The sequence below is a fragment of the Cladophialophora immunda genome (assembly GCF_000835495.1).
Source record: "Cladophialophora immunda strain CBS 83496 unplaced genomic scaffold supercont1.2, whole genome shotgun sequence".
Classification (NCBI taxonomy): Eukaryota; Fungi; Ascomycota; class Eurotiomycetes; order Chaetothyriales; family Herpotrichiellaceae; genus Cladophialophora; species Cladophialophora immunda.
This window is the reverse complement of record NW_015622542.1, coordinates 6,255,978-6,283,365: the sequence shown is the minus strand read 5'-3', so window position 1 is coordinate 6,283,365 and position 27,388 is coordinate 6,255,978. Positions and strand designations below refer to the sequence as shown.

At 52.3% G+C, this 27,388-nt stretch overlaps 4 protein-coding genes across 5 annotated transcripts; all 4 read right to left on the bottom strand.

The window, feature by feature from the left end:
- Positions 1-144: 144 nt before the first annotated feature.
- Positions 145-8,319, bottom strand: PV07_04351 (uncharacterized protein). Its single transcript, XM_016391148.1, has 2 exons — positions 8,067-8,319; positions 145-8,015 (listed from the first exon to the last, which is right to left on the bottom strand). The coding sequence occupies exons 1-2, from the start codon at positions 8,194-8,196 to the stop codon at positions 655-657; spliced, it is 7,491 nt and encodes a 2,496-aa protein (XP_016253050.1). The 5' UTR covers positions 8,197-8,319; the 3' UTR covers positions 145-654.
- Positions 8,320-9,700: 1,381 nt separating this feature from the next.
- On the bottom strand, positions 9,701-12,393 carry PV07_04350. Of its 2 annotated transcripts, XM_016391146.1 has the most exons (4): positions 11,408-12,393; positions 10,680-11,361; positions 10,271-10,633; positions 9,701-10,220 (listed from the first exon to the last, which is right to left on the bottom strand). In XM_016391146.1, the coding sequence occupies exons 1-4, from the start codon at positions 12,322-12,324 to the stop codon at positions 9,972-9,974; spliced, it is 2,211 nt and encodes a 736-aa protein (XP_016253048.1). In that variant the 5' UTR covers positions 12,325-12,393; the 3' UTR covers positions 9,701-9,971. The 2 variants fall into 2 exon arrangements, with proteins under 2 accessions (XP_016253048.1, XP_016253049.1); XM_016391147.1 differs by having other exon boundaries at positions 9,701-10,633.
- A 4,248-nt stretch (positions 12,394-16,641) lies between these two features.
- Positions 16,642-20,539, bottom strand: PV07_04349 (uncharacterized protein). Its single transcript, XM_016391145.1, has 3 exons — positions 19,388-20,539; positions 19,307-19,334; positions 16,642-19,255 (listed from the first exon to the last, which is right to left on the bottom strand). Exons 1-3 carry the CDS (start codon positions 19,685-19,687, stop codon positions 17,259-17,261), a joined length of 2,325 nt encoding a protein of 774 aa, XP_016253047.1. The 5' UTR covers positions 19,688-20,539; the 3' UTR covers positions 16,642-17,258.
- Positions 20,540-23,252: 2,713 nt separating this feature from the next.
- Positions 23,253-27,286, bottom strand: PV07_04348 (uncharacterized protein). The gene is made up of 2 exons (XM_016391144.1): positions 24,237-27,286; positions 23,253-24,184 (listed from the first exon to the last, which is right to left on the bottom strand). Exons 1-2 carry the CDS (start codon positions 26,667-26,669, stop codon positions 24,068-24,070), a joined length of 2,550 nt encoding a protein of 849 aa, XP_016253046.1. The 5' UTR covers positions 26,670-27,286; the 3' UTR covers positions 23,253-24,067.
- Positions 27,287-27,388: the final 102 nt, after the last annotated feature.

The window sequence follows — 27,388 nt, the reverse complement described above, 5'->3', positions numbered from 1 at the left end:
GCCGGGTCGAGTCAAGCCTTGTTGATAGCTCGTAGGCTTATGTAACAGAGTACCGAGTACGCGGTGTTTGGATGGTGACTTGCTGACCTGCCTATATAGGGTGTGCGGCGCGAATCCTCCGTGGGATTAGGGCTACAAGTAAGTAGCCATGTCTCTGCTTCGAAACCTCCTGCTCCTGTATGAGGATTTTTGGAGCTCATCCTGTACACATGGAACTTCCATGACCATCGAGTCCTTTGGGATTGGTGACTGGCTCCCATGCTACAATTTCGCTATCCTATGCTGTGCCATGCCGTGCCACTCCGTGCTACTATGCATTACATACAAGCAACGCCCTGCTTCATCCCAGGCTAACTAAGGTAAGGACAGGGTAGATGCGATGTTTGATCGATGAATCCCCTCGCTAGGTGTTGTCCAAGCCGCCACAGATTATGTCTTGCCGTTCCATCTCCATCCCTGGTCTCTAGTCCGTCCAGCGCCTTCCCTCGGTATAGACAAGGCCCAAACATATGGCAAGCCAGCATAGTCTCTCATGGCCAAGTGGATATCAGCAAATGCAGACCAAAGCCTGGCTCATTGGACACCATCGTCTCGGAAGAAGCAATCCTCTCAGTCGACACAGATTGAAGGTGGTCGTCCATTTCCCAGGCCTGATCACCAGAATGAACACCATCCAATATAATGCTGACACAGATTCTCCACATTCGTCGCCTGCAGAATCAAGCGATCCACCTGCTCTGCAACTCCTAGCCCACCGATCCCCGCCATGGTAGTCTCGGGCGCCGTTCCCGCAATAGAGACCTGATTGTCGTGTGGCTGCATATCCACGGCCCCAATGGCGCCGTTGGTCAAGTTATTCATCGCGCCACCGTTCACGTTCATGAGAGACTCGAGACCAAGCCCATTGACGTCCGCGCGGAGGGCCGTGGCAATAGCGTACGAGGGTGTTCCTGGCGCGGCGGGCTTGAAGTCACGTCCGGTCAATTTCTCCTTGACGCGGGCAAGGACCTGCAATGCTCGGGCATTTTGCACCTCCTTCGCTTCCTGGGCTGCAGCATTGTTGTCCATTGTCTTGTCAAGGACACTTCCGCCGACCATGGCCGGGTCAAGAACACTGCTACGTCGGTGTCGACGGCCTGGGGGAGCACCAACATGACTCTGTCCCTGGGCATTCATTAACGCGGCTGGGTTGTTCGCACTCTCCATTGGACTGCGATCATAGTCTCCGCCCTGTGCACCTGGCGCATCAATAATGCTCTGTCTCCGTTCAGAGCGGAAGTGTGGTCTGGGTGGAGACTCGCGTGTATTGAGACGCCAATTAAGCAAGGGGTCGTGGATGAAGGCTTCAAGCACCGCCAGAATTGACTCCTTGTTCTCGCGGATGACGCGCATGACGTTTTCGCATGTTATCCGGAACGATCCTTCGATATTGCTGACCTCCATGGCGAAGGTGAGCATCCGCGTCAGTCGGAACGGAACGCGTTCTGGATATTTCTCGCGATGCATAGCAACTTCAAAACAGTCACCGAAGTCAATGTGGATAATCTTGCCAGTGATGCGGTCAAGCATGAGATTTGACGGGTGGCGATCACCCAAACCAAGAATATAGCCGACCATTGACATGACAGCGAGTGACCGGGTGTAGTTCGTTCGTCGATCCAGCCAGGCCTCAGAGCTCTTAGACTTGAGCCAGAGCACACGGTATAGGTCCTTGCCGGTGGTGTTGTCCATTGCATATCCAAAGACTTCCACCTTCTGCATGAGCGTAAGGTTATCGTAGTCAGGTGCCATTTGCAGCATAATTCTGTGCTCGATATTCAGTAAGATGCGTCTGGATTCGCGATACTCTTTCACCAAGTTATGAAGAGTATCAGAGTTAGGTACCCAGCCCAACAGTCCGGAGTTCTGTGACAGCGGGATAGCGGGGAACCGTTGAATGTTCAGATGCCTCTTGAATGATTCGGTATCGTTGTTCAGAAGGGTGTTGACGAGGCCAAACAGCTGCATTACTCGCTCATCTTGTCTGATATCTTCGTGACCCTTGAGGAGGAACGCATACGACACGCCATCTGATCCCTTGAGCGTCATCTTTCTGGGTCGTTGCTTGGAGGGTATTACAGTCAGAACATGATCAAAGCTCACTATTTTGATGATGGGCTTGCCAGACTGGTAGGTACCAGGAGCCGCAAGGTCGAGATCGTGAGCATCCTTCAGTCGAGGCGACACGTATTTGAGGTCGAGGCTCATGAGCTGGGGGAGTTGCCTCGCGATCTTTCTGAAAACCGCATAGTACAAATCCCAAGCTTGGTTAAGGTCGCCGATTTCTTTCGAGCGACGGAAAGCGTTGCAGAAAGCCCTAGCCTCTGCCAGGTCGTGGCCAAACGCTTGAGCAAACGAAACCTCTCTGAGAGTTTCGGCACCTCGATCAAGGAGCTCGTGGAGCGGAGCTAGGGTGGCAAGCATGCCCTCGACATCATGATCGCCAAAGTACAAGCGAGATGCTTCCTCCAGACCTTCGTGCCAAAGCTCATGCCAAAGCACAGCGACTCTGATGAGTTCGTGGCTAACCAGATCCGCTTGCTCAACAAGTCGAGGACTGTGTGTTCTCATGCTATCCATGATTTGAGTGGCGGAATTGGCTCGTCGCGCCACCGATGATTTCATTGCCACTGTCAACGGGTAGACGAGTGCCTGAGGATGTGCTTTACCGACTTCTGCGAGTAGCCTGTGCACGGCAGCTCTCACCCTCGCGTTGGGCTGATTGATTCTAGCGATCAATTGGGGAATAACTTCCAACCAGGTATCGATGCTGACGGAAGCAAATCCCTCGATTACCACCTGGTTGACTTCACTATGGCCACCATGAGCAAACCACAGCGTCAACAGACGAAGAGTGTCTTGGAGCGAGCTTGTTTTGGAGAGCGCGATTGACCGGAAGAAGCCTCCAATGGCAGGAACAACGTGGTTCTGAATAACGTGCTCGGGAAGGTTGCGGACTTTGTCTTGGTCGGTATGGGATGCCATAGATGTGACGACTTCGAAATTTGCCAGTGCGTAAGCATGCCATGCTTTGTACCACGACTCGTTGTATTGTGTCGCCAATTGATACGAGTTGAGGATCTCTCGCACAGGATCCTGAGCTCGTGGACTTGTCCAGTCGCCTCTCAGAAGGTAGGATTGCCATTCTCCCTGTCGGAGATAGCACTTGGCAAGGAGCTTGGCATATTTCTCCAAGTCCTCTTGTCTCCTTCTCTGAGCGATCGTGTCGTGCCCGTTCATATCAAGACCATTCAGATTGTTCATCCTATCGTTGTGTGCACCGCTTGCCATCGCAGTGTTGGCTTGTTGGTATTCGTCGGCTAGTCGGGTGGTGAAATCGCGTAAGTATGTCAAAGCTTGCTGTTGGTTGCCGGTCGCCCAAGTGAACTTGAGACGAGCATACGCAACAGGAGGTGGTGCCGCGCCTGGACCAGTAGCAGCAAGGTTGCCACTGCCCCCTAGGGACGCCAGTGATCTTTCGGCCAAGCCGATGCGTTCGGATTTTCGGCAGAGGTTTGCAAACTTGATCCAGATATCTGGATTTTCTGAAGGGGTGAGAACAAGGGCCCTAACCTTGAGCATTCGTTGCCAGACCTCAACATTGGATTGACACCCGAGGAGTCTCTTGTTCCACAGAACTTTCATGGCATTTTGCTTCTCGAGGTTGCCCTCACTTTGCTTGAAAAGAATGATCTCTTCCAGCTCTGCAAGCATTTGTGCTCTGACCACAACGCTGTAAGCGCGATTGTACGACTCGCCGATAGTTGCTGCAATCTCTGAGTTGACACCATCTTGTGCCCGGATGATAAAATTGCGAGCTTCTGCAAAGTTGTTGCGTTGAATCGCGAGAATTGCACCGAAGAATGCCCGGTCGGGTGAGCTCTCTTTCATGACGCTGATGTAGTTGTCCATTAGGTCCCATTCGCCTCTGCCCCAAGCCGCTGCCGCTGCCAGAGCAGACATGTTCTTGCGGTTCTCCGTCGAGGCGCTGTTCCAATGCTCTTGCGCAATTTCGGACAGCATTTTCCACTCGCCCAGAGCGTGCAGGCACCTCATCTTGCCCATTACCACGTCAAAATTGTCTGGCTCGATCTTCTCTCGCTTCTGATATGCTGCCAAAGCTTCCTCCCATCGCTGTAGCTTTTCGAACCATGCCTCCTTCAATTCGACTTCACCGAAGACCTGTGCTCTTCGGAGAATGCCAATAGCAGCGTCGGATTGTTGGAGTTGGTTGTTGATGCTGATAAGAGCTTCAACACTCTGGCTGTTTTGATCTTGCTCAAACTCAAGTTCTTTGTAGTGGAGCGCTTTGGCGAATGCATGGCATTTGGCAGCGTATCGTCCCAGTGTCCGAAGGTCGATTGCAAGAGATTTGTCATCATGTTCCATGAACTCAGCCAGATTGAGCAACGTCTGTAAGATATCTGGAGGGATGTTCGGAGAGATCAGAGCCTTCTCAAATGACTGGATGAGTTGTTCCTGGTACTGATCATATAACTCGGTCCAGCACGAGACGAACGCGGAATTGAAAAGGTATTTGGCCAGTGGCTGATAAACACCAGCCAAACTCGCGCAAGCCCGCAGAGCGTGTGACGGAGATTCCTTCAACAGCTCGACGCTAAAGCGTCGCATCCACTCCTGCCAATCCTCCTTTGTCGACTTCTGAGAGGTGTCCCAAGCACTCTTTAAATGTTGCTGGTTGACTGGTAGCCTCATCGAGGTGATATTGGAGTAGCTGGTGTCTTCCACCGCCGTCCCATATTGTTCTTCTGGGTAGAAGTCGACAGGTAGAGCCTTGCCGCTCTTGAAATTCTCGATCAATTTCTGGAACCTCTCAGAGTTGATCTGACCCGCCTTTGTAGACCGCTCGATAAGAGGCAAATAGTGCACAAAATCCTGTCCGAGATGATAGATCAGTGCGCAGATGCAATCCAACGCAGCGGATTTCAGCGACCGTTCAGAAGAGTTTGTCACAACCTTTTCCGGAGAAGATAGTATCTTTGCCAACGGGTGAATCATGAGCGACGCGAAGTCTGTGACATTGACAGTTCGAGACAATTTGCCCAAAGTATCAATTGCTGCTCTGCGTGCGTTCGGAGGTGCCGCAGGATTTTCGAATATGCCAACAATTGCCGGTACGATCATGTGCATGTACTCTTCTCCACTAGAGCCAAAGACCAGAAACGTGTGCAGGATGCGGATGGAGGATTCTCTCCGCAGATCTGTGTCGTTTTCGATCACACCTAGCATGAGCGGCAGCAGTCCTGCTAAGTACCTGCGGAATTCGCCTTCCAAAGACTTGGAGATTGCCTCGATCAAGGATAAAATCGTAGATTGGACTTGCCTCGACACGTTCCAGAACTCTCGGATGACCTCGATGATTTCGGCCAAAAACGCACGGATATGCTGACGGACAATATTGACAAGCACTGCAAGTTGGTTGAAATATGACTCCAAGCGAGGAGGAGGGGAGCTGCGAATGACACCCAGAAACCCGGGGATTATTTGACCCAGGAATGGAACACACTTCATGCCAATCGTCTTGAAAATAGTCACAACCGCATCGATCACAGCACTGTGGTACTGAACGAGTGTATGGTCGGCGAGTATGGTTTGCATAAGCGTGTTGATCACCACTGTCGGATAAAATTCCTCGTTGGATGGCGTCAAACCTTGCATGATCAACGCGACGTCCGACACCGGTTGGGTCTCTGTCTTGCTTTGCTTTTCTGCAACAGATTCACTTAGCTGTTGGTACTTGTAAGGATCCAGAGCACCTAGGACACCAACTAGCTTGATAGCGTCTGTCCTTAGCTCCTCATGCGCCTCTGTTTTGATAATATTGATCAGGATTCCAAGGAGTTCGGGATAGTCCAGATATGGGTCGATCACATATTGTGAGTTGATTGCCAAGGAACGCAGGGTCTTCATGGCCGCTTCGCGCTTCTCATGTGAACCGAGATCTTGCAGGGCGTCGATGATGATCGGCATGAGCTCCGGAATGTGGTGAGCCATTTCATCTCCACCAACAGAAGTGAGATCTCCAAGAGCCTTGATGGTTGTCGAAGCCACTCCGGGATTGGGGTCAGTCGCTTTAGGCAGAAGAGCAGAGACCATGGCTTCCACGTAAGTCCTGACTAGAGAGGTAGCGTTGGAGACAAATAAGCTGATCAGACGGGCGCACTCCTCCTTTTGCTTTGCTGTATTGGAATAACCAAGTCCTGTGAGCAGGTTAACCAGCAGCTTCCGCAGAGGTGGAAATACATAAGCCGGATTCACTGTCGTCAACCTCCCGATAATTTCGATGGCAGCCTCACGAACAGCGAAGACCTCGTCGTTGACGGCCAGGAAAAGACAGCGGATGTTTTCCGGCCGGGCCAAATGCTTGTCAAATTTCCGATCCAGGGCTCGAAGGACAGTCACTCGTATGTCCGCATCGGGATCACCAACTGCAACAGTCAAGAGTTTGTCCACCACTTCTCCAACGACCTGAATGGCGTTATTGCTGGTCTGATGCAGGATAGGATCTTGCATGAACAACTGGCAGCAGGTGAGGGCAGCTGCGCGCCGGATTTCCGGGTTGTCGTTAGTGGCATAGCGAAGCGTGACGTCTCTAACGAACTCGTTAAGTATGTGACCGGAGAAATCAAATTTTCCCAAGGTCTTAAGAGCCAACGTAATCTCGTAGTCCTTGTGCTCGGCTGGCATGCCTCCATAATCCTTCGCAAAAGAAGGAAGGGGTGGTGAAGTATTCGGCGGGCATCCCAGCGGCCTGTAAGGGGTACGAACAAGTATCAAACTCAGAAGATCCAACAACTTGTCCTGAATAGTCGCTCGGATTGGCGGGATATGGTGCGCCATATCTTCGAGGGCTTGTTCCATAGGCTCGGTAAGGCCGCAAGCGAAGATCGGATCAAGGAGAGCCTCCATGTACTTGCTAAGTGTTTGGCCAACGGCTCCCGCAAGCATGCTGATGCACTTGAACATCGGGCCCTCATCGACCGCCGCTCGATTCTTGGTCTTCGCACTCAGCGATTCCCGGATGTAGAGAATGATGCCATCGAGATATTGACCAATTGCACTACCAACCGCGTCTGCGATCTGGCCAATGGCGATAAAAGCTTGGTTGCGTTCCTTTTCTCGCTTCAGCTGGGCTTGGAGGTAGATCATGAATTTGTGCAGGTAGTTGTTGATGAATTCGAGAGGGGCATATTCCGCCAGGACTGGAATGATCTGTACAATCTGGGTACGAATCCTGGGATCGCGGTGGTCCTTCAGCCGGAGCACAGTTTCGCAGGCGTTTCTGTAGAAGTCGTGCATGAACATGTTACCTTGTTGCAGCAGTTCGTTCAGGATCAGAAGAGAACCCAGCGTCTCATCAACAGATGTGTTTGGTCGGAAACCCTCGAGTGTCTTGGAGTATATTTTGGCAAACCAATGGTTTTGGAACTGTGTGTCTCTTGCAACCATCACACCAAAGCATGCGCTGACGGACTGGGCGGCGATTCGGCGTATAAGGTCTTTGGGGTCTCGCAAGGCATTCCAGATCAGCTCGAAGATCTGGGGAATGAAGCCGTACACAAGTGTAGGTGAATTTTTGGCGAGCTCGCGGATGAGTAGGACGGCTGCCAGTTTACGGCTTTCCTGCTTGCTCTCCGGTTGCAACCATTCGAAGGCCGATGTCATTTCAGCTTCGACAAGCTCTGCGGTATATGCCCCCCCAGGTCGAGCCAGATGGCCCAGCGCCCGACTGGCCGCATCCAGCACACTGTAGTCATTGCTCTTCAAAGCTGCCCGCAAGTAATTGGAGTATTTCGAAGCCTTCTGGGCAGGATCAATTGCCTCGCAGTCTATCAGTCGGTCCAAGGCCACGACTCCTCCAACTTTGTCACTTGGGTCGGGTGCCTGCACGATGAGGTTGCTGATGCGGGTGGTAACTCGATCGTAGAATGCGCTGAATCGTTCGGGGGACCATTCTTTGGAAACCAGGTCAGCAGATCAGAAGGACACACAGGATTGAGTCTGACCTCTCGAGAGCAATGTTATCAAGTCACGCAGCTCTGCTGCAGCCTTGTTCTTGACTTCGTCATTCTTGCTTCGTAGATCAACGAAGATGCGCTCGCTGGGGTCTGGACCCGGACCTTGCGACGACGCCATGGTGCAGAACCATGGTCCGCAGGATGACCTCTGAGCGCGGTGGGACGGATGGAGATGTCAACGTGTCTCGGACGTGAAGGTGTTGAGAGGGCAAAATATTGGCCTATTCCATGTTTCTAAGTGACTTTTTGCACTGCATGAGGGGGAGCAGTAATTGCCATGTCCACGTTACGCTGCCACAGCCGCCCAGGATGGATGCGGAGACTCAGGCTGGCTGGTGTCCGCGCTTGGCGGCGGAGCAGCGGGTGAAGGACCCTCGCAGTGCTCAATTCTTTCCCTTCCGATCCTTGGTGCGGCTCTCTTGGGTGCTAGAATCGCCCACCGAGCCCAGACATACCCGATGTCATTAAAACGCTTAACTACTGGGATCTCCATATAGGCACCACAGGCACTTACAATAGTGCAGCTTGTTAGCTACCTACCTAGCATGTACCTCTGTACTCGTGCTTCCTTGGATAGGTAACCATCTAAACAGACCTTCTGATTCACTCTGATTCTCTGTAGGTCTCGACCTTAATGCATCCTTCACCAATTCTCTCGATATGTTTGCACTGGTCACCAACTGCGTACCCATTGCATCGCCGGGTGAGCTTCTTCCACCCTTCCTCTTCTTTTATTTGTTACCCATTCCTCTGCAAAAGGCAGATACTTCAGAAGAAGTTGGCGTCCAATGGAATTACTGATGCCAACTTCACACAAATTCAATGCTGGCTTGTTCGCCGGAGCAGACTGGTATCCGTTCACTCCTTGGATGACAGAGGAGGCATTGTCAGTGCTACTCATCATCTCCAACATGTGGTAGTAGGCGAGTTCGGCTTCGGACACCCTCCTTCGGTTCCCAGTCAGTTCGCCAGACTCGGCCATACAGAGCACTTCGTCAGCGTAACGAGTTTCGGTGCTCTTAAAGACAACCACAACTCTATGCCGCTGACAAAGAGTCGCTGCGCCAAAGTCTGGCGGAGATACTGAATATCAGAGCCAGCCAATCTTTGATGAACCACCAGCCAGCCTGACCATGCAAAGATAGGTCTGCTACCGAGACTTCCTCTCCGCCATAGTGCATAAAGCACTTTTGACAATGAGAAAAGGGGCGGTAGGATAGAGCTCAAGAGCAGCGCTCAGGCACCACTTGCGTGATAATAGCTGCTGTGGTCTCAAGAGAGCTCTGGGCCTGTTGACATTTGGGCCTCATGATACCATGGAGCTCGAGAAATGCCGTATTTTGAGATGTTTCGATTTTTGGATTGGCAGTCTTGGAAGTAGAGGCGATGCAAGTCCTGATGCATTCCAGTAGGCTTCCAAATATGGAGATTAGTTACCTTTTTCACACGTAAATAATCACGCAAGAGACCAAAGACTAAAAGAGAAGCAATGGAGAGGGTTTTGTAGCGTCGGTCATCGTGTCTTGGGCTGAACTTTGGCATCTTCCTACCGGCCTTTGCGGACGCCAGCCGTTGTGAGGTGACAACGTTCTATATACTTGTCAGCAGTCTCCAAATGCCATAGTAAATCGCAGAGCCGAGATTAGGCTGGATGGAAGAATTCAATGCTGAAGAGAACATTTTCAAGTGGGTGTGATTTGAAAAGACAGGCACTCTGAGACACAGGAGCTCTCAAGACACTGTGACTGTCAAGATGCTCTGATCACTTGCCAGTAATCAATACGCGGCACTCAGCCGCTGTCCTGAATAATGTTGGCGCAATGGGGCGCCAGCTTGTGATACGGTAACTCGTGAGAGTGATTCAACTGACAAATGCTCCTGAATGCTGTCTGGTCACTCGACTTTGGCTGCTGCAATTTTCGCGGCCGCCGTTTCCCGTACCTGGAGGTCATGTTCCATCTCCTGCGGTGTTTTGTAGCCTCCAATCTTCAAAGCATCTATGAGGCTGATAGTGTTCCGTATCGATGGTGCGAGCTCGGGCCGTAAGTCTTTGAGCCGTTTCGCTCGTTTCTCGCCTTTAACGAGCGTCTTCGTCGGGGCGGGCATTCTTTCTGAGGAAACCTCAGATTCATTTGGTTGTCCCTAGATCACGTCAAGCTTCCTCGTCTGTAGGACAGCAACTATCAACGTACGTTCCGTTCGCCACGTGCGTTCACAACAGCCGGTCGATAAGACATCTTGGACGCATTTCTTTCGTTCGTCACCATTAAATCATGGTCGTCGGAACAAAGATCAAGCAATTTCTTGCGCTGTGACTCGTAAAGCGTGAAGTTGCCACCAATGAGACACTCCAAAAAGCTGGTTTGAGGAGCCTGCGGATTTCGTCTTTCGTAAGCGGATAGTCGACTCGTGAGGGCCTTGTATGCCTCAGAAAAGCATTTGAAGATCTTGTCGATTTCTTTGGTTCCTCCTGAGATGTTGTTGTCCGCGCGATGTGGATCCATGATAGTAAGCCGTCTCGACTCTCTATCATCGAACCGAGGACGGTGAGACGCCTGCAGCAACAGATTAGTATGAACAAAATAGGATGGACGCAACTACCTTGTGCAAATATCCGGGGGGGTCGAGTCGGATGATCACAGAATTCTTATCGAAGAGGTTCCCGTAGTAGTTGAAAAACTGTAATAGGACGTCGCCCAGGTTGGTTGGCTCCTTAAGAACTGGCAAATGTTGAAGCAGACTGGTGACCAAACAGATAGTCGAAAAGCCCCCCAAACCACCTGTTGAAACATCATTCAACCCTCGGATCATCAAGTATTGCTTCACCACTGACACGATTATGGGCATAACAGGATATTCCTGCTTCCACCTGTGGAATGTGTCAATAGCAACAACGCCGGTATCGTTGTCGAAAGAAAGGTCAATCTTGAGGCCGCTGACCCTATCGACAAATTTGATTATTGGGACTTTAGCCCTGGGAATAGGTACGATGACTCCTTCAGCAATGTTCCTCTGCCTGAGAAACCTGGCACAGTCCCAGACGAGTCGCCTCGAATCTTCTGGAGAAAACCGGCCAGGTCTGAAGTTGCGAGTGAGGTAAACAAGATCCATATCCCCGGTAGGGAGGTACAGGCCAGCAGCATAAGATCCGAACGCTCTGAGTTCTCCGTAGATGAAACTTTGCAGGAGGGTATTCAGGCGTCGAAAAACCTCGTCACGGACATCCTCCTCGTGAGGCTTTGGCTTCACCCAATCGTAGAAGTCAATGATCTCTTTGTGAAAACTATGGCGGTCAGTTGCGAAAGTGAAGAATACATGTGCTCACTTACGCAACCAACGGAATGTCACTAGGGGGATGAGCTGCCAGCCACGGCGTCGTATCAACTCCAGGTGTTGCTCTCCACTGTTCTTGCACATGACGATCGGCATAAATCTGGTTGTCGGATCGTGGCAGTGGTGCGTCCTCACCGAGAGAAGCACCTCGCTTTCTCTTTCCCGTAGCGGTAGTCCTGATCTCTACTTGAGACGCCGATACTTTAGGCGCCATCGGAATATTTAAACGAGGCGCGAGAGACATATATTGCTCGGTCGACTTATGTTCCTCACTATCAAAAGAGATGAAGTCGTCGGCTATGTTGACTTCCTCGCGACTACGGTCGCCATCGATGCGCGCTTTTCGAATCAGCTTGACAACATCAACGCGTTTGACAGTTGCCTCTGCTTGAGGAGGAAGTGAGGTGTATGGATCGGGGTTTGACCACTTTGGTGCGACAGGTGCGGCGGTATGTTCGGGTCCATTCAGTCGCGCACGTTTGTTGGCTGGCCGGTCCACCTCTTCATCTTCGGATTGCGCCATTTCTTCTTCTTCACTATCAGTGAGCTCGTCGACATTGCGAAACTTGGACTTGGGGTTCGAGTTTGGATCTGTAAGGGAAGAATCCGTGGAGTCGTCTTGACGAAGCTTCATCAAGGGCCTATTTGCTGCTGTCTTGGGAAAAGCCGGCGGAGGCCTGCGAGCTTGGTCCCGTCGTGGAGGTTGAGAACGCGCCCCACGATTGTCAGGTCTGGGTCGATAGCTAGACGATCCTGGGAGGTCTCTGTCGCGCGAGCCTTGGAAGTAGTACATCCCATTGCCGCCATTAGACGGAGGCCAAGGCGGGGGAGGAGGGTCATAGTGGCGGGGCCGGTATGAGTCGCTGTCTCGATAAGGCCGACGATCGTCGCCAGCAGGGCGATACGAATCCATGCCTCAGAGTATGAGGTTTCTAAGAGGGATACACGAATACAGAAATTTGGTGGCGAAAGCAAAGTGAGTCTGCAAACCAGTCCGTCGTGTTGGTCGCATTACGCGGGTGGGAAAATTATTTGTCGGGCAGCTGAATGTGGAAAGTGCGCCGACCGCAGACCACATTCCGCCTGCGCCTGGACAGACGGGGCGCAGGCAGAGGCTCTATGGCTCTCTCACTCAACTGCCTTGGAACCATGTTTGTTGCCAGTCTTTCGTTCCAATTGATGTTGTCGCTCATAGCTGGAGGCTGCTCCTTACTCTAGCTTCATATCGCCTGGATTCATAGGCAGCAACGTCTTTGTGCTTTTGAACTGCTTCTTCGACATCAAATGACCCCCACTGTGGACACGACGGCTCGCCTCGATGCACCAATCTCACGCAAGATAGATGCAAGCTCGACTGAAGCATTTGACCATGTATCTTTGCTGGATGACTGAAAGCTTCACAGGAAACGAAATAGTATTGCCCGAGAAAAGGTGGTATCTAACTCCCACTCAGCAGCAAGACTTCATTTTCGAGACGGATCAGAATACCCCTGCAAGGTCTAGATCACCATCGCCTCTGTCTCCAGGAACGAGCGCTTCCACCTACGCTCCCGCGGCTCCCTTGGTCGTGTCACTTCCTGGTTACATCAACAGACTCTCCGCTGACAAAATCTTTGAATGAACACATCAGTCCCCCGGATTGCCCGCACCTCGATAGAGAACTGGCCAACTAATGCGAACCTCTAGATGATAGTCGACTCGTGTTCCTTCTGTCAATCCCCAAGACACCTTCCAGACGCTCGAGGGTATTGCAACTTGCTCGCTGACCGGAACCAAGGCTGGTCATCGCTGTCAGTCTCCTATCGCCACAGATTCCTCTCGCTCTTCAATTATGTTCCCAATTTCCAGGATTGCTGTCCTCGAATCGCGGCTCGTGAAAGACTGACGACGCAGCAGTCTTGCAAGGCTCTCGCCCTCGAGATCAACCGGATCCTCGTTTGCCATCCCATTGCCATCACTCGCAACTGCCAGACCGTCGAAGCGTGTTGGCTTCGGTTCCTTTGTGTTTTCAGAACCGTCATGATGCTCGACTGCAAGAGCGATCCCAAATCCCATTTCTGAATTCGTTGCCATTGCGCAAGACGGTACATGAAGCCCAGTTCACGGTTTTGGGACTGGTTATCGACGATTTCCCAAATGCTGAACGATACAGAGCTGAATAAAACCCGAGAAGACGCTGGTCCCAACTATCTCCCAGCAGATTCCAAGGGCTGCATCCTCGCCAAGCGGAATAGCATCAGTGTATGATGATTGCACCACGGAAAAGCCTGGCATCAATTAGGTGCGCACGTACGGTCGGGCTAACTCGAAATTGTCAGAAAACATGCGAGGCAAATGTATTCAAGACAGTTGCTCGCTCGCAGGAGCCGGCATGGCAAGAGAGTGGAAGTTCCCCCATGGAAGCTCATGAGCCTAGGCTCGACGAAGCAGCGATCTCCTGGATCATTATTAAATTTCGCTCTATTGCCGGGTCGTTACTGACTCTGAGAAAGTCGTATCGCAAACTTGTCGTCCGATCGTTACCCGGGTTCGTCGAGTTGGACCTTGTATCACTGCTTTTTGCTCCCCTAAGGAATGGGATCAATAAATAATGGAGACTGTCCTCCATTGGAGCTACTCGTCCCATATCCTAGGCCATGCTAATGATAGTAACTCCTGGACCAGTGGATCCGCGACATTACCTCGAGACATCGAGCACTCTAAAGGACCGGGCCCGGACATTCTTAGTATCCGAATTGATGGCTTCAACAACCCCTGCGGGCCGGACCACTTGTATCGGAGAGCCTTTCCAGCGGGTTGGGAACATTTCACGTCCCCCGAGAGTCTGTCTATGTTGTCACCACACCCTTGCCAAATCCCTAGACATTTCCTCCATATTTCCATTCACAAGAGGGACTTAATTTGGCCTGTGGTCCGCGCATTTCATGCCCCATACCGCCAGTGGTCACCGTGGAGAAGGTTTTCTTGTATCTTTGGGGAAGATCAGCCGTTCTAACGGCAACAGGGAATCAGGCACACTTGCCATGCAACAAGCACTACACTGAGTGCGCGACGGCTCATTCGTGGCAGAAGTCTACTCACTGGCCGGCCTCCATATGTACGTGGGAGGCAGCCTCATCGCAGCTCCAACTACTCCACGCTAGAAGGCCACTGGCTTCTGGGAAGTTTGCCCCCTTGGCTGCTATTGCAAGCTTCAAGACTAAACTCTTCGTTCGCTGGCCATCAACCTTGGCGCAGCTTGAGAATAGCAGCTTACTGGACATGAACGTTGAATCCCACCCTGCGAGACTGTGTGCCATTCGAGGGTGGGCAAGACTTGGGAGCTTCGAATCGTCCACCCTGACCGACCTCGGTGTTTTTACGGCACTCTGTATAAGTCTTATTTGGTGAGAAGGTTGGGCTGATGAGGCTCGGTAGATCTCCCTAACTCGTTGAACAAACACCCCAGAGTCTCGTCAGTTTGGGAGAGGTGATCATGCGGGGATGATGAATGACCATCTGACATTATCCATTCAAGATATGTGAAACCATTCACAGGCAGTCTCGAAAAACAGGTTCGACCAAACAGCAATCGCGGGCGAGTGCGATGCACTTGGACACCAATCCAGCTGTTGCTACGTTATTCATCACAGGCAACTGTTATCAACGGCTTTAGCCGGCAGGCTAGCAAGAAAAGGCATCAAGACAATAGTACTCCATACATACTTCATGCAATTACTCAACATCCACCTGGTATCACTTCGAGGGCTGTACGAGCAGGACTAACCACGGGCACCACAAGGAGCAGGAGTGCCCGCATCGACGCGCTATCATCAAGTCCTACGAATACTGTGGAATCCAAGGGAACGACGCTTTCCTTCTTTGTCTGCCACATGCCCCCCCCATATCCCACATGTCGGGCACGTTGAGGAGGTGTTTCAGGGGACTCGGAGAAATACGTCTTTGGCGTGAAACTGCACGAGTCTAGGCTGGATGAAGCATCCCGTGTGACTACTTTCGCAGCTTCAAGAGGCAGTTTCGCCTAGAACGGGAAACTACGTGACGGCTTCAGAAGGCTAAAGGCGTCCGCTTTTCCGTGCCTTTGCATACCCTCGTATTCATCTCTCACTTTGGCCGAGTGGTGTCGGCGCAGAATAAGCACCTGCCGATACGAACGAGATGTGCACTCTCCTCCTGAGACTGGAGTTGGTGGGATATCCACCACAGCCCGGGGTTCACAGTCCTGCGAAGACCAAGCCTTGTTCTGCAGTCGAGCCCCAGTTGTCTTGTTCACTGATGGAGCCAGCTTATTGCCGTCCAGCTTTTTAGTGGCAACTCGAAGGAAGCAAGCAACTTAATGTGGGCCTAAAACATGCCGAACCGCAAACACTTTAGCACGAGAACCCATGTGGACCGTTTCAGAGACTCAAGACGCGGCGATGGAGAGTCCCATCCCAGAAGCAGACTAACACGGACATCAAAGGACAACCAAGGGCAAGACACTGCTATTGGACCAGAACAACACTGGCAAGCCACGCGGGAAGTATCTGCAAGAACGAACGCAATTCATGGACAGCGAGCCATTGGCAAAAAGGTCAGGGGTGCTATGATGGTTCCTCTCCTCTTTCAGCAGCATTCGACTGCATCGACGGAGGGGTCGAGGTTGCATAAAGAAGCCTATTTTAGGGGGGTGAGTGTGTGCTTGATCCCCCAAGTCTGGCCACATAAATCATCCTGCCAAAGAGCAACGACACCCCCCGGGGTACGAGGGAAAGCGAATACGCGTTTGCTATTCGACACGCACTGTTCAACGGCCATCCCAAAAGAGCTCATGTCCCGGGTGCAGTGGAGTTCCCTGTCCCTCGTACAGCAAGGAAGATGAACCGGTTGGTCCTCTACCCACGAGTAAAAAAGGGGAGGTGATGTTGGCCGACCGTTTTCCCATGTCCCCGACCGAGGACGCCTCGGCCATCTTGGGATGTCTTTTCTTTTGCTAACATTATTAATGCAGAAAGACTTGGGCTGGCAAATGCCCCCAGGGGGAAACTAACGGTCGTTGCTTACTAGCGGTTCGTGAACTTGGAGATCCCGCTGAAAACTCCTCGACACGGGGCGCTCCTTTTGAAGCATCTAATCTGATCAGCTGGCTAATTTTGTTGCGTGTGGTCGAAAGTATGTGAGCTTGCCCAACGAGCAATCATCCAGAGGCGAGTCTTACTCCAGGAGCAGAGACAAGAAGAAGATGTGAATGTAGCAATTTTGCCCTTTCATTTTTCCTCGTTGCCAAAACTGGCTCGATAGGCGTGAGCCGCCTGGAGCACTGCGCCTTCTTTTGCTGATGAGTATAGATTTATATATACGTCTCTAAGAGGAAAGAGCGAGAAGATCCCTGGTATATGATGAAGCTTGCAGATGTTCGAGTCGCACCACGCTGCCCAGCTCTGCCGATTCAAGAGACAGACGGCGGACCGAGTTGAGACAGAATCGAAACAAATGCTTCTTCTATGGCCGCACAATCAGAAGTTTAGAATTGTGCTGTAGCAAAAATACTTTCCTCCCACCAGGATTGAAACATGCGAGGTGAAAGTGGGTCTGTTGTAAAAGAGAACAATAATATCGCAGCGATGAAAGGGATGAAACCAGTTGAAGGGTCGTCTGCCTAGTCAGACGAACTCGACGTCGTCGTGCCTAGGCACCAATGCTAGGAGGACGGAGATCGAAGCGTCCGATCCTTTGAGGAGTTTTGTGACGAGCAGCTCAGGCCATTCTATAATTCCTTTGTCGCTCGTCTCGCGTCGTTGGCGCATGAAAATATATCGTTGCCGACAAGGCTTCCGAAAAAGCCCTGCAGTCACTTTCATCATCTTCTCATGAAGTCGAGCCAGATCGCTTGTCTCTTCGGTTCGAGGAACCAGCTCCATCTTGCACAGCTACCGATATGCTGTTCCCTTTCGCTGCGTCACCGAAGTTCACACTGGTGGGACTGAAACTGGGATTGCTTGCGCGGTCGCTGAGTCCACCACTGGTATCACTTTTGGGGCTGAATTGTCCATCACTACCCCCCGATTTCCCAGCCGATTGAGTGCGAAGATCCAGCTTTTCGAAGATGGCCTTGAGGTCTCGGACGCTGGCAAGGGACTCGACGCTGGTGATCGTATCGCTTTCATGCCTTTCTGTCACCACTTTGCGGATCTCCTTCAACATAGGAATGTTCCCTTCGTCATTGGGTAGCCACCAATTTTCCACGGCTTCATTTTCACCGACCTCGTCGTGCGTCAAACCCCACCTTTCAGCCATCTTTTGTCGAAAGGACGGTGGGAAAATGTAGCCTTGTCTTTCCACAGCGGCAAATTTTCTTCGCATCCACATGACGTGTCTAGCATCTTTGTTCAGGAAAACCGAAGCAAGTCCCAGAGGCGCATGTGCTCCCAAGATGGATCCGGTTGGAGCATCCGGCCACCGCTCCATGGCCTCGTAGATTCGACACTGTTCCAGACTGATCTGTTCCAATTCAGGAGGCATCGGCTGCTGAAGCATAACCGCCGTCTGGTATCTCTGCAATAGCTCAATGCTGTACCAGTCGATCCACATGAAGTTCAGAGGCCAGAGGACGTCCTTAAAGAGGCCTCCCGGAACATAAGGATTGACAATATCTTCTTCGGTCAAAGGTCGAGTCTTCTCTACCGGGAACTCTTGTACCCTGTAGTATTCGTCGTTGAACAATTCGATCTGGCGTTTCATAGCCTCGACCCTCCCAACAATCTCGCTGTTTTCGGCGCAAAATGTCTCCACGCTGATCTCGCGTTTGGCAAACTTGGCGAACAGAGCAGCCATGTCCATGCCAATCAGTCGATTTGAGGATACAAAGTATGCCATGGTGTTCTCGATGTCGACATCGACTTCTGGGTCGCTCTCGACCTGACTGTGGTACCATGCAGCGTTCGCCTCGAACCATTGACGGTCCAGTCGCGTCTCGTTGCCGGCCATGAGACCCACCATGACATCCAAGCGAGCGATCCAGCTGAAGATACGTCTTCCCACGTCCGACTCCATCATCGTACCTGGGGTGTAAAGATCACGCGCCATAGTAAGAGCCGCACGATGATGCCCCACCAGATTCACCCAATCGCCAATATATTCTTCGAAGGTGGCCAATTGTAAAACAGTAAGAAGAGTGGCCTCGGTGACCTTTGTGTTCTTCTCCAACGATTTCCTGAGCATTGACAGCGATCTGCTATGGTACCCCAAGAAATGCGACAACTTGGGTTCAGGCTGCTTCAGCTCGTAATGGTACGCCGCAAAACCGACAGCAGCATATAGCAGCGGCTCGTAGGTCAAAGCAAGGTCGATAAACTCTGCATGCACAAAGTCCGTCGGGTCGAGCTTGAAGAAGTAGTGGTAGAAGGTCATATACTCTTGCTGGAATTGTAGATATCTTTGAAGATCGGGCTTCAAGGACTTTATCTTTGCCTGTCGAGCTTGCATTTCCGCAGAATTGCCAACTGTGCGCAATGATGATGCAGGTGTATCGTCTCTTGAGCGAGCGTCCGATGCTTCGCTCGATTGTGGACTGGTTTGATCCTTGACGCCAGAGGATGCCTCTGAAGCATTCTTGGGTTTTGTACTGCGTGGCACTGATTGGCCGCTGTCGCTTCGCAGTGGTGGTGGTCGTGTTGTCGTCGGAGACAGTGGAGACTCGTCTTCCTCGCTCTCGTCTTTTATAGTGGGCAACCCGGTCATGCTCTCATCTTTGACTTCATGCTTCGCCGCCTGATCCTTGGTGCCGCGACTGTCGCCTTGCTTGGATCGCTTCGAAGACTGGGTGGTCTGCGGAAACTCGCATTCACGATTACCCTTCTTGCATCCTGGGGTAGGAGTCAGTACCAAATTCCAGGGCAATTGGAGGAATCACATACTGTCGCAGACAGGCCTCGTCTCATCACACTTCACCAGGGTTAGCGCGGAAGCAGTAAACATGACAATGTTCGAGATCGTACCTTCACTCTTCTGCTGCGGCAAGTAAAGCAACCACTGCGGGTTCGACGGTGTTTGACAGCGGAAGTGTCCATGCTATTTGCATGCGCTCCTCCACGCCGGCCACTGAGAAGGCTTGCCTGCCTGTCATAAAGTTGTTCGGTGTTGGTAGGATTGTACCAGAAGGCAACACCGTCAAAATGAGTTGGAGGACCCGACAACCGGGGATATGCTGCATTGAAAGTGCCATCGTAGATCGGATAGGCTGCATCCAGCATATTAGGGATTGGCATATTCATGCCATGGTCGTAGGGGCCGCTCATGCCTTGGTGCGCAAGTCGCACAATTCCAAATGGCTGATTGTGACACAGGACAAGATGTATTCGCCAACAGATGGAAACAAATACTTGTTCTTGCCCTCGTGCCCTCGCTCAGGGAATGCCGTACCCCTGGATGGACTTCCCAGTCACCAATACTTCCAAGACTCTGAACCACGACGTTGTGGTACGGAGGGCCGCTTGTTGCGATTGTAGGCGTCTCGTCGAACGACCAAGGAATGACGATACTGGCAATCGGTACAATTGAGCTCGGTGTAACAACAACTAATGTTCCATGCGCTTGTCTCAGTCCAACTACCAGCGCCTTACGGTCCAAAGCCTCCAGGTCTCCAGCCAACGGGAACCAGTGGAAAGTCTCAGGCGCAGAGCAGAGTGCGTAGGAGACAGGCAGCTTCAGTAGAGGCCAGAAATTGACAGTGGTTTAGTGTCGATTTGGCGGCAAAAATTTTAAAGGCGTGATATGACATCGAGGAGCACCAGTCGGACCGAAGGAAATCCAGGCAGGTCTCGTTGAGTCTCGCCGCACATGCAACCGCGCTGGACCTGCACTGGAAGTGTGGGTTGCAATTTGAGCAGCGCAGAATGCGGCAAAATTGGTCTGCCCAGGTAAAGTTGTCGGAGTTCGCAGATACAAGCCAAAGCCGACTATGACGCGGGTGACCAACGATTATCAGAGGATCAGCCAGACCGTTGAAGCATTTGTTTGATTGAGGGGAGATAATGTGATGTCGATTTGCATCCGGGCTTGAAATGGGAAGGGATATGCGCGGTACAAGGTGAAAATGAAGCTGTTTCCACCCACGGGCACAGATTGCTATTGTAACACCGAGCTTGGTGTTGTCCAGAAATGAAGAGGTCAAGACTCGAAGGTTCGAAGTTGGAAGGGGGACCCCTCCTGGTTCAGTCAGGCCCCATGCCCAAAAAGTAGCGAATGATTGCAGAAGCGCTATACCGCGGCGGTGGATTTTTGGGCACGACAGGGGTCCTGCTGCTGGCTCCAAGCACACTTCCAGGTGGTGGTCAAGTAGTAGTGTCGTCAGACGTGAACTCAGACCCAGAACTTGACTGGGGTTGTCTGAGGGCGATCCCGAACGTCGATCAATGGGCGGCCCACAGGGCGTCCAGAATCGACCACAAGCTGCGTGGCCCTGGGCTTAGGAGCCCTAAGACAGTCCACAAGCCATGCACTTGACGCCGGTATGAACGGCGGAGTCGGAAATTTCTGGGATTCGGCACAGAACCATAATCCCCTCTCAAATGGGAGAGCCGCACCGCAAAACACATGGATGCGATGTTAACGTAGGCACAGGACAGTCTCATCAAGCAATTTTCCCCTTTAGTGGGAGTATCGCGCGTCGAAAACGTGGGATTTGATCCGAGGACAGACGATCGCGCAGTCTGGGAGCAGGCACCGTGGACAGCTAACGGCATTGACACACAGGGATGCCAGCATCCGACACACCTTCTGTGGTCGCAGTAACTTTTGTCTAGAATTCGTGCCAGGAGGTCAGGTGGGAAGGGGTCTTGCTCTGGCAAACAAGGCCCTGTAAGATATCCATGGCCGGAACCCGAATCATGGCGGCAAAGGCAAATTGGCCAGCACCGCATTCGGCCTGTTCATGCTGGGCGGCGGAAATATCGGTGCAACTGTGTGCATTTACCTCGTACGGGGTACATGACCCATCATTTTCCTCGTCTTGGATAATGGATCGTAGCCAGGGGCGATCATGTTGACGGGGAGAACGAACCCCACAAAGTCTTCTGTCTTCTACTGATCTTGGTTGCGGCCTAGATAATAATAACTCTGGTAGACCAGGGTATGTAACACCATCAGATGTGCCTTTGTATGAATTGTTGATATACGTATGCGATCAGGATCGCCAGGACCAGGTTCTGATATCAGTCCAACTCAGGGGAGAGTGAACGAGCCGCCGAACGGGCTCAGCGGCGTTGGACTTTGGGGGATGTCTAGCAAGCCTCAGCGGCCAAAGCTAAAGCCACGTTTCTCGGTCCGGACAGGTTGGCTGTTGGACAGCTGCTCCGGAGGACATCGTCCATCGACCGGTTTGCATCAGTGGCGCCGTCCTGGCACCTTTCTCAGGGTCATGGAAACGGTAATTGATGTGGAGTTGGTCGCCATGTTGACCCTGGGATATCCTCGACTAGCCTAAATTGTGCCGTTGGTCTGGGCTTCAGGAGGAGGCTGCGATGAAGCAGAATTTAGAAGCAGCATGGGCCAAAGCCAGATGGTTGGGGTTATCTGTCGATCTCCTGATCTGCTCGGCGGTCCGCTGTATTGAACAACCTCCATACCGTTGTAATTTTCGACCCTCATCGTCGACCGGCAATTTCTAACCCGGTGCCCAAGCCTTGTCCCATGCCTACTTTGTATATTTTGTTCCCAAATTTTGCGACCAAGAATGGCACGAGGCAAATCCCAGTGCTGACGAGATTGCGTACTGTGGGACGCTCTTGCATGTTTGCAAGCCTCTCCCAAGCACGAGTATGGGTCGAGTCGATAGTTGATATGGCTTGAGCTGCACCGCCGTTTTCTTGGGGGCGGGGAACGAGCGAGAGAAAGCCTGCGAGATGCTCATTCTGGCTCCTCTCGCTCCACCTCACAGCGGGTTGATTCGCTCTGGCTTGGACCGAGTCCAAAGTTGACAGGACACAAGCGTGGCCAATGTGCTAGCATCAGAAACGGCTTTTTAGCGTCGATAGGCGTGTCAAACTGGTCGGGGATGAAGCTTCTCACACCCTACGGTGGGTGCCAGTGGGTGCCTAGCATTGTTTTCGGGGATGCACAGCTTCTTCTCTGGTCGCTATTCACCCTGGTTGCAGATCCTGCTGTCACCCCAGTAGTCAGAAAGCCCACTTTTTTCTGCTCTACAAGCTTTGGTGTTGAGGGGGGAGAGCTCCTGTCCACCGTCCAGTCAGGACGCTTGGTGACAAAAGCCGGTGTCGCTCACAGAGAGGAGGGATTCTCGTCATCTCAACCGGGTGTCCCGAAACACCGTGTGTGCTCCGTATTTTGCTTCCAACCAAGTCCCATTGGCCGTCAACAGGCATGGTCAACGAGTAACACGGCGGCTTGGCCTTTAAGAGCGCCACTGGTGTGTTCTTTTGCATCTTTTGCACCCACTGTCACATTGCACCGAGTAATTCCGCTTGTCTACCCACATGGAGGCAGAAGCTCCCGGGAAGGAGGGGGTGGGAGAGCGAGTCGGAGGGCTCGAAGAGTAAGGCCAGACTGACTCGCTGGCAACTTCCGGACGCATTCGATACCATTGATCATCTTTGATCTCGATGAGACGCTTATCAGTACTAGTCTCTGAAGCTTTATTCTCGTTGCCTAGACCTCGTGTTTCTCTGACAGACGAAGGTGCAGGACTCGATGACGACGGCCCAGACTGGTCAGGGATGCCATCGGGGAGAGTGGGTGGGAGGAGAGAGCGGGGATCGCAGCGTGAGGCGGAAGGTGAGGACTGGTAGTCTCTGGTAAGGTGACGACCTTGTTTCGTCTGAAGCTGGTGGGTTCCCAATGCAGAAGTGATGAAGTCAAATGTGGAATTGCAACGAAGCCACTAGTTTTGTACTGACTTTCTGCCATTTTGTTTCCACCTTCCCATGTGCCTGCCGCCCCCCCAAGAATCAACTTCAACTCGGGCACGCTCGTGTCAAGTCCAAGTCGCTGTCATCAAGTCGCACAAGTCCCCCCCACCGACGTTTAGCACGAATCGATTCCCATTCCGGAGGCGCGGCAAGGCTCGTATCGAATCCTCGCTTGTTGCTCCAATGCAAAGTCCCGTGTTTCAAAATCCCTGGCCTAGTTTGCGGATCGTCGACAAAACTCATCTGAAGTAGGATTAATTTGGATCAAGGGGACGACAAGAGCGGGAACCAACCCAAGACAATGGTAGTGACAAGGTGCTCCGTATATCTGTAAAACGTAAGACTCATACTCATTTCCTGCGTCACAAAAGCCCGCGAGTTCTGATTAGGAGCCAGCCCCTGCAGTGATCCTTACATCCACGGTCCGATTGAGATTCGTCTCCAAGCTTCCCAGCTCTCCGACCAACACCTAAAGCCCTGGCTATGTAACAACGCAAACAAATTTCGTGTCCGACCCGAGTGTCCCAGGTCCATGAAGGCAGCTTCACGTTCATATAGAAGCCGACCAGCTCCCGGTTCTCCAGAGTTCCCAATCTGTAAAGACTGCATGATCCCATCCAGTAGCCTTCTCTTCACCGTTGTTACCCAAAGTACGCCAAACTGATAGCTTCTTCCAGAAAATGCTCCAAGAAAATTCGTAAAGTGTCGTGAGCTTCTGTGTAAAGATCCCAGACGCTCTTCTCAGCCGTTTTGTCATGTGGTGGTTGAAGAAGCTGATCCAGCATTTGTGGTGGAAGGAGAAGATGTGCCCTTTTCCTGCACCCCCTGGCCACGGCACATGGGACAGCTGTTCCGACCAGTTGTGAGCCACTATAATGAAGTCAGTAAATCACTGCGTACACGGACCACGAGGACAACTCACTTCGTCGATGCATTCGCGGTGGTAGACATGCTTGCATTTATCCAAGAGGCGGACTTCTTCCGACGCAGCATAGTCTGACAAACAAATGAGACATCGTTCTCCCAAATTGATTACGAGCGGTGAGTTATCGCCGTCCGAGATGGTTTCCCCGAGAAAGCCCGATTCTTGGACGACAAGCCGAAAGACCCCCCCAGCAGCGCTCACATCTTCCTGGGTTGCAACAGGTGGCTTGACAGGTCCTAAGAGAGTTGACAACATCTGCATGTCCTCATAGGATGGATTGTCAGTGAATAAGCTGGGCATGGCAAAAGCAGGATGAGTCGCTGAAACGTTGGTGCCCACAACATAGATCAACCAACTTCGCCCAGCCCCTGCTGGCGGATGATCCGGTTCTACCACCCCGTTGCGCCTTGCTGCACCCGACCCCAGCTCTGGCCGGCGAGCAAACTCAGAATCACTTCGTCTTCGCTGACGTGCGGTATTGAATGAAGGTTCGGGAGCACGGCTATCGGCATGTTCTTGTGGACGATCCTCGTCAAGTTCGGAGAGCGCCTGATTAGGTGCCGCTGATGCTGAGGATGGCCGTCGAATTGGAGTAGCATGGCCACTCCTGATATCTGCTGGGGTCGACGGAGGAGGAATAGGACCGGGAGGGGTTTCCGAGACCAACGTAGAAGAACCCGCGTCCGGAGTAGTAGGAGCAGTCTGGTCCGAATGGCTGGACAAGCGGCTGGTCTGCGTCCGAGTGCGCTGATGTCTCTGCGACTCATATTGCGCGGGAAAGCTAAAGTTGGTCATGGAGTGTCGGCGGGTGCTGGATCTATTTCTTACATCCGAGCGCCGAAACAAAGCTCCAGAGCTTCCATTCCGTAGAACATTGGCTGGGGGCAAGAAAGGTAGGCTCAAGAGGGTGTCAAGACTTGGGCCCAGCGTACCATTCTCACCGCCGGTGCTGTCCTGGCCGTGGGGAAGGGATCGGACCCCGACAAGGACCAAGGTTACGGACCTATCGCTTTCACTGGGTCCAGCGATAGAATCCAAGTCCATCTGATCAACATCCCGCGATTCTGCCTGCGATGCAATGGGCGAACCATTTTCGTCATTTGGAAATTGAAAAACCCTCATGAAGTTCACAGGTGGCAAGTCGCCATCCGCTGCGTTCACGTCGATGTTTTCTCCAGCCTGGGCTGTTGCCGCTTCTTGAAGGGTTTGCACAAAGTTCTGGATACTACCATCAAACGTGTCACCTCCAAGATGACGGGCACCAGTAGAACCGGCTGTGGCGTGACCTGAAAGTTGAGCAGCGATAGCAGCGGCAGCAAGCTGGAGCACTTGCGAGAGAGGCGGATGCTCTCCTCTTCGTATGAGTCTTGTTGATCGCGAGCGAAGGCCGGGCTGGAAGCGCCTAATTGTGCTCATCCCCGAAGTGACTCGCGGCCCAGCCAGGAGGGTCCGAGCTTCAGGCTCAACTGCATCTAGCTCATGGGGAGCATCATCGTGTTCATGACGGTGGTCAGCGGAAGCGATGGATGGAAGGAGATGATCAGACTCATCGGCGAACGTCACCCTCGCTGGCCGCGAAGGAGACTCTCGGCCTCCCTGGCTGGACTGAAGCTGCTCTGTGGACTGCCGGAACAGACTAGAAATCCGTTGAGAGATTGACATCGAATCCCGAACTCTGCTGAACCTGTTGCGATGTCGCAGACCGGAAGCGGCGGGCTGGGGCAGCTCTCGTAGATCACCGTCCATGGATTCGGACCATGAATTACTAGACTCGGGGGTTTGATGTACGCTTTGCAGGGCTGGAAATGGTCCTCGAATCGCACGTCGTCTGGATTCAGTTCTGGTCTCGCCTCGTCGTCTAATGGAACCCGTGAGGGACACACGACTGTTCGAATCTGAATTTGGTGGCCGCTCGTAAACGGAAGGGCGTAATCGCCCCGAGATTCCATGTCGCAATGCCCGGCCTTCTTCTGCAGTCTCCTCTCCACTGTTCAGCAGACCTCTTGCAACCGAATCTGGAAGCAGCCTTGATCCCAATCTTGACATTGTTGACCTTCTCCTGTTGGAGGAAGGCGATAGCATAGGTCTCGCAATAGCATCTGCATCTGGCATGTCCACGTCCTCCACACCTACCAGAGGTCTGTTCTCTTGTTCGTATTCGGTCTCGGAGGGAGAGGACGACGAATGGCCTGCATTCGGACGTGATGTGACTGACTCGGCGGATCGATGGCGTCGAAAACTGTCGTAAAGAGTGCTGGCCCTCTGGCCTGCGAGTCTCAACGACTGGGTATTCCGTCTCGCCAGTCGCGAACTCCTGCCCTCCGCGCGCGTACCGCCAACTGCAGTTCCTACGCCAGTCGGGGTATCCCTTAGTTCCTCCATGAGTCCATCATCCGCTTGAGTACGAGGAGCGGACGAGGCGTTCCCCATCTTTGGAGGCCGGATGGTTTTTGGCCTGCGCAACAGGACAAACTATTGTGGTGTCATGATAGAAGAGCGATGGCTCTGCGTAGCTTCGTCGTCAACGTTAAGCCCGAGATATTTGACTCTGTACAGATGTCCACGTCGTAGGAGGAGAGAATCAAGGCAGAGGTCGATCGGTGGCCAAGGTTGTGGTCGCTGTCAGCAACCGAACAGGCTCATCCAGACTCTGGAAGTTGGACTTTATTCGACGACTAGTGGGGACGTGAGGACCTCGGTGACAGAGTGAGCTCGGTGACAAGGTCAAGAAGACCAAGATGCATAGACTAATTGACAAAACAGTGGTTTGGTTGCTCACGGGAGAGTCGAGGTTGGGGGTGGTGTGGTGTGGTTTGTGTCAAGGAAAGGCTGAAGCGCTGGGCAGCGAGCAAGCCAAAAGCCGCCCCAAGAACCAAGGCACGGACTTTGTTTGGTCACCCTGCACTTTTGACCTCTGAGGACTTGATCAAACAACAAAACCTCCGATCCAATAACAACATCGACGACTGCTCAGGTATTACATGCCTCGACCGGCTCCATATTTGTCCTCCTGTTACTTTGTATCGTACCCTCTATCTATGACTCGGTATCTCTTTGCTATTGTGAGACCTTCGTCTATCTGGCCGAGCCTCGACACGATTACATCACAGCAGCACATGAACTCGGTGCGACGTTTACTAATTAAGGCA

Excerpts from the sequence above, each read along its gene's own strand:
- PV07_04348 (XM_016391144.1), bottom strand. The coding sequence starts at position 26,669 with ATGGGGAACGCCTCGTCCGCTCCTCGTACTCAAGCGGATGATGGACTC. Across the intron at positions 24,185-24,236 it reads ACCGCGAATGCATCGACGAA|TGGCTCACAACTGGTCGGAA; the intron begins GTGAGTTGTCCT and ends ACTTCATTATAG.
- PV07_04351 (XM_016391148.1), bottom strand. The coding sequence starts at position 8,196 with ATGGCGTCGTCGCAAGGTCCGGGTCCAGACCCCAGCGAGCGCATCTTC. Across the intron at positions 8,016-8,066 it reads GATAACATTGCTCTCGAGAG|AATGGTCCCCCGAACGATTC; the intron begins GTCAGACTCAAT and ends TGGTTTCCAAAG.
- PV07_04350 (XM_016391146.1), bottom strand. The coding sequence starts at position 12,324 with ATGGATTCGTATCGCCCTGCTGGCGACGATCGTCGGCCTTATCGAGAC. Across the intron at positions 11,362-11,407 it reads AGTGACATTCCGTTGGTTGC|TTTTCACAAAGAGATCATTG; the intron begins GTAAGTGAGCAC and ends TGACCGCCATAG. Across the intron at positions 10,221-10,270 it reads ACGCACGTGGCGAACGGAAC|GGACAACCAAATGAATCTGA; the intron begins GTACGTTGATAG and ends GACGTGATCTAG.
- PV07_04349 (XM_016391145.1), bottom strand. The coding sequence starts at position 19,687 with ATGAGCGGCCCCTACGACCATGGCATGAATATGCCAATCCCTAATATG. Across the intron at positions 19,335-19,387 it reads GCCGCAGCAGAAGAGTGAAG|TGTGATGAGACGAGGCCTGT; the intron begins GTACGATCTCGA and ends ACCCTGGTGAAG. Across the intron at positions 19,256-19,306 it reads GACGAGGCCTGTCTGCGACA|GATGCAAGAAGGGTAATCGT; the intron begins GTATGTGATTCC and ends CTCCTACCCCAG.